The 11,013-nt window shown below is 38.2% G+C and overlaps 2 protein-coding genes across 2 annotated transcripts; both read left to right on the top strand.

Annotated features, from left to right (window-relative positions):
- The first annotated feature begins 33 nt into the window (after positions 1–33).
- LOC113096373 (cyclic AMP-responsive element-binding protein 3-like protein 3) lies at positions 34–5,393 on the top strand. The gene is made up of 10 exons (XM_026261753.1): positions 34–152; positions 792–932; positions 1,124–1,463; positions 1,606–1,703; positions 1,788–1,880; positions 1,988–2,094; positions 2,719–2,787; positions 2,884–2,968; positions 3,179–3,269; positions 4,162–5,393. The coding sequence occupies exons 2-10, from the start codon at positions 801–803 to the stop codon at positions 4,551–4,553; spliced, it is 1,407 nt and encodes a 468-aa protein (XP_026117538.1). The 5' UTR covers positions 34–152; positions 792–800; the 3' UTR covers positions 4,554–5,393.
- A 1,889-nt stretch (positions 5,394–7,282) lies between these two features.
- On the top strand, positions 7,283–8,893 carry LOC113096367 (growth arrest and DNA damage-inducible protein GADD45 gamma). Its single transcript, XM_026261740.1, has 4 exons — positions 7,283–7,423; positions 7,522–7,623; positions 7,843–8,053; positions 8,168–8,893. Exons 1-4 carry the CDS (start codon positions 7,371–7,373, stop codon positions 8,279–8,281), a joined length of 480 nt encoding a protein of 159 aa, XP_026117525.1. The 5' UTR covers positions 7,283–7,370; the 3' UTR covers positions 8,282–8,893.
- The last annotated feature ends 2,120 nt before the right edge of the window (positions 8,894–11,013 follow it).

Consider the following 11,013-nt stretch of genomic DNA (forward strand, 5'->3'; position numbering starts at 1 on the left):
AGAAGACGTTAACGTACTGACGCGCCCATACGTGATGACGCAATTTTTGCCTTGTTGGAGGGTGATTTCATCAGGAACAGGACAAAGAGTAAAGGCACTTCCTATTTGTTGTCTATGTCAACGTATGTTATTTCGAAACAAGATCATCAGAGGTAAGGCTTTATTTAAAGCATTTTAGATGCTTCTCGACTTTGCCTTCCTCAGCAAAATGCAGAATGCTTACTGTAACTGTAGAGCTGTCAAATGTCAGACCTGTCACATGCTTAACCAAATGCTTTCATTCCTATAATATATTCAATTTATAATAATTCAATTGTCCTGTTGTATTATATTTTATTCATTTTTCCCCCAATATTCTTTTAATTATTAATAGCGTTGTTATAAGCGTTATTATTGTCATTATAAATAAATCTGTTAAATTCGACGATACATATTGTCACTGATGAATATGCAAAGCGGAACACATAACCAAATCAGATTCAAATTTTACCTGTCTCGGTTCTTTTTTTTTCAGTAAACATTATTATATGAACTGAGCTGTCATCGTTTTATAGTAGTATTTCCTGGTTTAATGGGTGTTAAAATTATTCGTCACACACAGTTTTACCATGTTACGTCTTTGCTTGTGACCTGTTGTTAATGCTGTGAACTGCAGTCGTTAGTAGTTAATAGTGGTGTTGCAGTCACATGACGAGTGGGCGGGGTCTGAGCTTGATCAGCTGTCAGTGCGCAGTGTCGCTGCGGATCTGCCCTGTTTCATACAGTCTTGTTTGATTTCTACTTCTCTAAAGCACTGTCAGATGTCAGTTTGCGAGGATATGGAGAACACAGACCTGTTTGGTCTAATCTTCCCAGATGAAGACCCAGTATCCGGCGATCTGTTCCTCACAGAGGGGAATAACTTGCTGGATGAATTGCTTTTAGAGCAAGATGTATGTAACATACATGATAGATACATGTAATAGTAGTAATGAAATAAACATACGTTGTTGCAAATTAAATACATAATTACATAATTTAATTATATACATTTACTTTGAATAATATGAATAACTAAATAGAAATTGCTGTACAGTGTGTAGACTAAATAGATTGAGACAAAGAAATGTTTTTATTGTTGCAGATGCTGAGTGCAATGGATACAGAGGAGTTTCTCAGCAGTCTTCTGGGGGAGGAAGAGGATGGCCTGACTGTGAGCTGCCTGTCTCAGTCTCCTCACGGCAGTGACAGCGGCATCTCTGAGGACACCACCCCTCCATACTGCCAGAGTCCACATGATAGCAGTGAGACAGACACTGTCCCCAGTCCAGGCGTCGAGCCGCTGCTTTATTCCGAATGTGTGACAGAGAGCTACGAGGCCCAGGTGGTGCAGACAGACCACTCTTACACCCTTCCACAGGGCACAGATGCCTTGCTGAGTGTCCGATCAGAGAATCCCGAGTCTGACGTCTTCATAGATCTAGGTAAGGTCATGTTGTGGTGTGTAGAGACATATGAAATACTCTTGGAATATTTGAAAATATGTGAAATATTCGTTTCATTTTTCTTTTTTGTCAAGTGGTTTATTTAAGTGTCCCATCATAAGTTTGATTATCTTCCTGTCAGATGATTTGGATGATAGTATGGAAGATGACTTCTCCCCCGAGCTGCCCTGCTCACTCACGATTGAAGACTTCACACAGAGCAGCAAACCAGACAACCAGGTACATTACAAATGACTTTAAGAAAACAGCAAATAGTTACCATGACATCCCAGATCAGATATAACGTGCATATTTTGTCTCCAGTTCCAGTTCAAAGAGATTGTTTTGACGGATGAGGAGAGGAGACTTCTGGCGAAAGAAGGTGCAACCATTCCAACTCATATGCCTCTTACAAAGGTGAGAGAAATGGTTTCTGATTGATGGTGCTTTCATGTTGATTTTTTTTTGAAATGCAAAATGAAACGTAACACGACAGTGTTAGCTAAAATGCTGTGTGCCTTCAGGCCGAGGAACGGACCCTGAAGAGGGTGAGGAGAAAGATCCGGAATAAGCAGTCTGCTCAGGAGAGTCGCAAGAAGAAGAAAGTTTATGTTGACGGCCTAGAGAACAGGTTAGTGTGAGAGACAGACACTATGACAATCAGAATGTTTCTAAACACTTAACAGTTAACTATGATGCTATTGCACAATATACTGTGTATTCATTGTTCCAACTGTTGTAATTCAGTTGATACTTCAGCTATTAGTAATTCAATGAATAAGGTTTCAGGAATGAATTATATATATTGTGCAAGCCAAAGATGCAACACTGTAATACTTTTTTTTCTTTTTTTTGAAAGAAGGGTCTTATGCTAACAAAGACTTCATTAAATAATCAAAAATACAGTAAAAACAGTAATATTGAAAAATGTCACTACAATTTAAAATAACTGTTTTCTATTTTATTATGTTGTAAAATGTTATTATTGTATTACTGTGGAGCAAAGCTGAATTTTCAGCAGTCATTACTCAAGTCTTTAGTGTGACATGCTTCTTCTGAAATCAATTATTTGAAATGGAAAACTTTTATAAAATTCTAAATGACTTAACTGTCACTTTTGAGCAATTTAATGCTGTATCAAAGTATTAATTTCCTTAAAAAAATCTTTAGTGTGATGATAGTGTGAATTTGAATACTATTTGTAAATTACTTAACTAGTTTTAAGTAATTGAAATAATATTTTGTACATCCATAGGGTAGCGATCTGCACGGCTCACAATCAGGAATTACAGAAGAAAGTTCAGATGCTGCAGAAACAAAACATGTAAGCCTTCATCATCAGTAGCATAACATAATTTTAGTGAAGATTGGAATGATACTTAATTGCTACTAACAACAGTTGTTGGTTTTCTATTTAAAGATCCCTTATTGAACAGCTAAGAAAACTGCAGGCTATGGTGAAAATGTCCACGATGAAAACCACCACAACTAGCACTTGTATTATGGTGAGTATTTAGCCGCTATAGAGTTTGATCTATCAGTGGGGTTGTAGCTGTGTTGACTTGGTTTTATTTGAACACACATTTATTGATCATAAATTAAATATGATGTACGAATGTAATCTTTCACAAGCATGTCATGTAAACTTTGTGTCTTGCATAAATACAATGGCAGTGTGATGCGTTTCTTGACCTTCTCCGGTGTCACTTTTTCAGGTGTTCCTGCTTTCTTTCTGTCTGATCATTTTCCCCTCAGTCAATCCTTTTGGCAGCAGCAATCAGAAAGATCTGTATACGTCATCTACAGGTGAGCACAGACAGCGTTTGTCCTCATTTCCATAGGGTGCTGAGGAATGTTGTCCTGCTTGTTATTCTGTTTTGTTGTACTGTATTCTTCTGCTTATGTAATAATGCAGTTTCAGTAATCAGTACCAGAGAAATTTCACAATTCTTGATGCTAATTTAATAAGGATAACTAATATGCTAATAATATGTTAATATCAATAACTAATGTCTAATATAATTGTTTAAAAAATAAGTTAAATTGTTAATATAAATATATTTAAATGGCATTAAAATAAGTAGCATGTGCCTTTTAAATATTTCTCGAAAAAAACATTGATTAAGGTCATACATAAATAGTCTAGTAAGTGGCAATAAAAAAGCAGTAAAATAAATATGAACATAAAAGATACAAGCTTCATGTTATTTTTTTATATCTAGGAGCAAAAGAAGTGTTATTTTATTGTAGTTTATATACTATTATAAATCTTGCTAATATTTAGAAATTTATTTTATTTTTATATTTTGTTTGTATGTTCATTTTATTTAAAATTTTTGCAGTTTAGTATTGTGTTTTTATCATTTTTATTAGTATGTTTTAAAATGTCTATATACTTTTTATATAAAAAAATGTAATTAGTTTTAGTTTTTTTAGTTTGAGTTATTTTAGTTGTTCAAGTTAAAGTAAACCAGCAGTTTGCCTTGGAAACTACCTGAAATAAAATGAGTTAAGTTTTTTAAATATTTTATTTCAGTTAAAAGTTATTTTATTTCAAGTAACAAAAAATATGCCTGGAGCAAAGTAAAGTAAGAAAAAAAAACCCGATAAAATAATGTATTACAAAAAATTGTACTTACTTCGTTTTCTACCCAAGTACTGGTGCTTTACGTGTAATAAAAAAATTCCTTGCTTCTAGGAATGTCCCGAGCTCTACGGTCTTTTCCAGCTATCCGGAAAGATGACATTATATCCACGTCTGCTAAAGAAGTGCCAGATCAGGATGTCCTCCTCGTGGGCACTGTAGAGAATAACCAGGTGCTGCTGTCCGGCGCTCAGAACCACACTCCTGACTACCAGCGGGTCGAGCAGTCTGACTCTGAGTCTGGTGTCAACAACAACAACTCATCTGCTGACTTCCCTGATCCTGCCCAGTCAGATCTCACAGCGGACGGATCTCTCTCAGAGTCCCACAGGAACTCAGCAGCTTCCCCGGTGATCTACGACGGCCAGAGCAAAACAGAGGAGAGCTGGATGGAACAGAAACCCACATCGGTTATAATTAAACAGCACCGATCTGATGAAATGTAGGAGTGCATCTAAAACAAAACTTGCTTTGTTTTGGATGAAAAATTCAGTATAGCCATTTTCTTTTCATTGTAGCATCACATTCTGACCCTTTTTCCTTCATTTTTATTTTTTACATGGATCGACTGTCATGCTATAATAGCACTTTTTTAATAATAGCAGCCATTTTTAGGATGTTTTTGTCCTATTCATCTGCACAAATGATGGAGGAGTCATATTGTTTTGAACTCTGCATTGCGTCCACATTGAGTTTTAGTACATTCAGGAAATGTATTCATTTGTTTGTATTACTTGAGACATTTAAGGTCTTTTGGGCATCAAGTAAATTATAATTTCCCTTTTTAAGTAAGGGAGCCACATGTTTAAAGAGATTCCGCTACTGAAAAAATTATCATTCCTAGTGATATGAGTGTATTTAGAAAAGGGAAAAGCTTTTAAATAATTTTTTCATTGTTTATTTTATTTTATTTTTTTGCTTGTGCGTTATTTGTGACTTAGAACCCCTTCCGTTAAACCGCTGTAAATTTTGCATTAAATGTACCTTTTAGAGGGGGCATAGTGTTGCACATATCCACGCAAATAAAAAAGTTTATGTCTGTATATGTATATACGTATGAAAAAAATGTCATGATCTGCTGTGTCAGAGAAGCATTTTATATGTTATTTTTTATGTTATTTTGTTTGTTTCTTAAAAAGACTTATTTTTATTGCAGTCTTTTTTAAATGATTTCTTTCATTCTCTGGTCATATGGTGCACTGATGTATCTGTAAACATGGAATGTTCATAAACTGTTTATTTCTTTTGTGATCATGTCATAATTAATAAAAAATATATTACTTTACTATAAAAAATAATTTTTTGGCATTTACCACAATGAAAATTGATATAAAGAAATGATGAATTAACAATAAAATAATAATAATTACACTAGAAATATAATGGCACTAATTTCAAAACAATAGGATTTTGAGAAAGTGATCTATATAAGTCTAAACCTTGAAACTTGGTCAGCCGCCGGTATATGTCCAAGCCATAGACTGTATAAAAACAGGTCCAACTACAAGCATGTTATCACAGTCAGACTTGTCCTATTTAGGCTGATAGAAAGAAAGGCAAATCAACACAAAGTAACCTATAAAAACCAAATATCCTGTTTTACTTAAATGCAAATGAATCTGTACCAATCTATTTTTGACACGTACGAAAAAAACCGTCATAACACCGAGAAATCTTTTTTTTTTTTTTTTTCCTTGTTGTACCTGCAGATGGCGCCACAACATCTCGAATCAGTGTGCTATCATTAGTCCTGCACAGATGGCTTTAGAAAAGGAGAACAATAAATCTATTGATATAAGGCCACTTTCGATGCCGCTTTACTTCGGTATCCTGTATCAGTACCCTTGCAGGTTTGATTTCAGATGAATTCATTTATGGAGTGTTTTAACATAAGCAAATATTAATCCCTGCTATCTGAGATGATGAGCAAGTGCATCTTTGTATCTGTAGTGCGTGATACACTCGGCCACTTGTGCACAGCCGCTAGATGGCGCCTAACATAAGAGTAATATCAATCAGAAACCCCAAATCTTGGTGCTTTTAAATAATATTGACGCACGAGTTATTACATCATTTGGCATATTAAGAGAAATGTCTGTAAAAGTTACAAGTAAACATAGATCAAGTCATATCTACTCTACCCTGCTGTAAAGGTCTCCCAGACTATTAAAATGGTCTTCAGCTATACCATCCTGACTATCGCAAAGTGCCTATAATTCCTCTAAAACCAGGCTGGGAGACCAAAGACCAACTAAATAGTCTGGGCAGCAAGCTGCTGCATACAGAATTGCAGAATTTGCAATAGACCAGCTTGAACAAGACTTGATGTTGTAGTCTGATATGTGCAGCTATGCTGGTTCAAGATGTTAGTGAATAATTAATAAATCTCTGTACAGAAATAACATTGCTCAAGGTTTTAGAAGTAGTATTAAGAGCTAAACAGGCCTGGGGTGGAGTGATGGTTATCTGCTATTTCTGTTTATGCATTCAACTGACTTACTTCCCAGTGAGATCAAGTTTTGACCCTTGGTCTCACCGGGACACACTTTCTGCAGGCTGCAACAAAGCCAAGGGCAGGTGGAACATGAGGCTGTTATTCCAGCTTTAGGGCCAGCCAAGCAGTCATTAATAGGCACACGACACATGAATTAGGATGACTCCTTTACAAATGCAAAAGAGTGGCATGTGCCTCGCTCACCAGTCTTTGTGTCTGTGGGGCTGGTGGGGCTCATGGTTTGCTTATATTGTGGGGATCAAGGACAGCAACCTTGCTGGAACCATGTATGGAACAGGGTAGCTGCATCCTAGCTGGTCTGAACTGGAGCAACAACAAACAAACTACCTGAAGTAACCTTTGTGAGGATCATTGTGAGGGTTAGATGAAATAACATCAATGTAAAACAAAATAAAATGTGCAATATTAGAGTTAACCACATTAACTCTGACATAATTCCGTCTTTTCTAGATAGTAAATTGAACTCAGAAACTTCAGCAGTTTGTACCCAAGCAGTAAGAAAGAGCACAAGTAGTGCTTTGTTTTGTTGACGGAGAGATATTTGAACACCCACGTGGGCTGTTTACAGTCATCAGAGTAGTTTGCATACACCCGTGCCGCCAGCCAATCAGAGCGGGTATGAGCGGAATGCCCGCCCACTACCGAGAAACACAGCTGATTCCGTATAAAACACGGCGAGTGCTCGACACGGCATCAGAAACTTAAAGCTCACCTCAAGGCAAACGCAAGCGAAACGTGGATTTAAACAATGACTTTTGAAGAATTTAGTGGACAAGATAACGCAGGTGTTACTGGCGATAGGTAAGTTTCTTCAGGAGATGCTGTTGTCGTTTTTTTGCGTTTTATCAAACAAATGCTAGGTAAAGTATATGGACTAACAAGCCGCTTGTGTTCTCCAGAATGCATAGGGCAGGAACAGCACTAGAGGAGCTTCTGGTCTCAGCTAGGAAGCAGGACTGCCTTACCGTTGGGGTATACGAGTCTGCACAAGTCATGAATGTGTAAGTATTTGTTCATTTATTACTAAACGCCTTAAAGTGTTGCTTTCAGTATACATTAGATCATTAGTCACTGAAAGTATGCATATGGAAGCAAATGGAAATTTTTCTTTTAATTACCTAGTCTTCCCAAGAATTAATAATTGGGTGCATCTTTATGCATATATGCAAGTAGCACATGCTGAACTGTTCCCTAATCAATATGTCTTTATGCAACCTCAGTGACCCAGACAGCGTTGCTTTTTGCGTCCTGGCTACGGATGAGGAGTATGAATGTGACATCGCCTTGCAGATCCACTTCACTCTCATCCAAGCCTTCTGCTTCGACAACGACATCAACATTGTGCGTGTGAATGACATTGAACGTCTTGCTGACATTGTGGGGAGCGAACAGGATGAGGAACCTAAGGACGTACACTGCATACTTGTAACTGTGAGTAGCTCAACTCCTCTTCGCTGCATCTGCACCTACACTTTGTCAACACCAACATGTGCACTTCATCTGCGTGTCATACTAATACATTTTTTCATTTTTTTTTTCCCAAAGAGCCCCAGTGCTGACTCTTTGAAAGATTCTGCTCTTGAGAGTTTGGGCTTGTTCTGCGAGGAGAGCCGAAATGTCTACGAATGGGTGCCTACTATTAGTCTGCCGGAGCGATGATAGGAGATGGCTTTGGCACATGAATAAATCAGAAACAAGTTGAAGTTGTCCATCCTAAAGGGTGCACCGGTGCAAAGCGTAAAAGCTTTGAGATATTGTCTGGATTACCCTCACAACTGGGAAGATAAAGGTGGACTGACCCAGCGAACGGTTGGCTGTCCTGGAAAAGCTGATGTTCAGAATCTTTTTTTTGGACGAGCATGGAAAAGTCAAGGTTCCTGTGCCACTCAAGTCTGCTTTGGTGGTATCATGGAGACCACAGGAGAGAAATGGACAGGTGGACTGTGAGAGCACGTTTATGAGACTGACGGCGAAGAAGAGCCTTGGAATTCATGTTCTTGAGGAATGAGATGTGGATTTTAAAAAGGAACTAAGATTAAGTGACATTTTGAGGACGTTTTGAGGTCTAATGGGCACTTGGGATGTTTTCTGAAAAATATTACATGGACACTAGTGTAACTTTTCTTTTTTGCGGTGGGGTGGTGGGAGTTTCCTATTACGAAGTTGTGGTTTTTGTCAAATATTCACAATGCAATGTCAAACTGTGGTGAAGAAGCTAAAATTTCTGCAATCAATTTTAAAATAAATACCTTTAAAAGTGTGTTTCATTTCAGAGTTGTTGCCTTTCAGTGGTGTGTTTTATTTTCACTCGATTACATCAGAGGAGAGAGTTCAGGGCATTTCAATAACACAGTCTACGAGAGAAAGAGAGGTTACGATTGCACTAGAGAAACTGGCACCTCTCCAAGCTCTTACTGACCTTTCACCACCCATGCACCAGCTGCTTTCTTTATAGGGCTTGCTCAACTGAAGGGCCACCTTTGCAATGGGGGACTGACTTCTGTCATGTGTAGCTTTTGCACCATCCATTTGGAGGAGAGGCAGTGTAGAGCCAGATCCGTTAGATGACTAATTGAGCTGAACTCCCCAAACACAACAGTTGAAACTGAGCTGTCTTGACAGTAAAGGTTATAATATATGGGGTTATATTTAAATCTAGTATGCACTTTTCTTATTTTGCCTTACACAAAATAACAAGAATATTAGCAGCGAGTTAATGGGAATCCCGTTTCCTGACTCAAGTCAATTCGTCTCATTCATTGTGTGCGTATGGTTTGTGGTTTACAAGAGAAAGGGTGCTAAACTACCCGTAAGACAGATACTCATTTGTGGTTTGTTTGCTCTCTAGTTATGCTGTCCAGTCAGCCTCGTGCTCAGTCTTCCAAAGTAACATTACTGGAAATTTTCTGCAAAGAAAGCTGCATATGTTTAAAAGCAAATACTTACACCAGGTGTCTTGTACCGATGGCAAATGCCCGAAGCAAGTGCATCCAAACTTAAAAGAGCTTTTCAAGTAGTGCCTGAAAAGTCTCTGTGTACTTGAAAGTCAGCCGACAAGAAAGCAAAGCTCATGCGCACACAAAGCAACACACACCTGCTTATGAAAACAAAGAACAGCAGACTGCGGTTTCACAAAGAGAATCTCTCACTCCCTTGGATAGCAATTGATCTTTGCAGTTTACTTTCATTAATTAATGACAACTAATGCACTGAAGTCAAGAAACTGGGTCAGTTGCAAAGGAGGTACTATGGAGATCCCCTTAAGGTCATTCTAGTAAAAAACACCCACAAACATATGGTGCATTCAAAGGTGCATTTGACAGTTTTTTTCTGAGCTGCTTTTTTGGGAGAGGCTAATCTAGACTTAATTTCCTTTAAAATATCAGACAGATTACACACTTTTAAATAAAAGTTGTAATGTGTCTGGTCATTTATTGCATTCACTGAATGACAAGCAACTCACCCATCTGACACCTTCTCAGTGGAGAGTGCACTGCATGTGACTTGTGACGTGCCCTCACATGCTCTCAATATGAAATGCATTTCTCATCATATTTCCGCCCAAAGCGAAGCGTTTTTCTCAGAGACCAAGAGACCTTCTGTGGAAACCACAGTAAAGTTCCACACAATACTTTTCAAGAAATGTGAGAGTAAGGCCACCAAACTTTCCTGTGAATAGAGTTTCAGCATTAGACTACTCACCGCCTTGTAAAAAGCAATGACTTGTTGCTCCTCACCCATGAAAACATTTTGTTTCTCATTTGTATTCACAGGTGCACAAGGCTTCAAAACCAAAACTACTTCACACTGAAAACCGATTTGCAGCTGGCTTGATGTCTGCATTGCACACATGTTGTAAGCACCGGCGGCGCCAGGGGGGGTCTTGGGGGGTCTCAAGACCCTGCCAAAAAATGCCTTGACCCCCCATTTGACCCCCCAGCCTCTTCCTGATTAAAAAATATATATATTCGGGATAAAGATCCCAAAATGTTTCTCTTCAAACTACGCAGAACAATAATAAATAATAATTATTTCGACATTTATTCATACACTGAACCGAGAACCGTTTCTGTCGGACGCGTCCGATTCGAGAACCGATGAGCTGATGATAACTGCTCATGCGTGATTCAGCGTGAAGCAGACTGACACAGAGCACATCTGAACCGAACTGATTCTTTTGGTGATTTATTCTGAACTGATTCTTTGCTAATGTTATAAGCGCGGGTAACCCAAAGGCTTGAATGAAGGGCAATCATCGCCAATGACGGCATTACATCGAGCGCAAAAGAACCGGTGAACCATTTTTTTTTCAGCTGGTTTATTTGATCGAATTGTCCAAAAGAACCGGTTCACTTGAGCACCTGCTCCTTTGCCCCTTAAGTGCCCTTTTG

This window comes from Carassius auratus, unplaced genomic scaffold, assembly GCF_003368295.1.
Source record: "Carassius auratus strain Wakin unplaced genomic scaffold, ASM336829v1 scaf_tig00215912, whole genome shotgun sequence".
Lineage (NCBI taxonomy): Eukaryota > Metazoa > Chordata > Actinopteri > Cypriniformes > Cyprinidae > Carassius > Carassius auratus.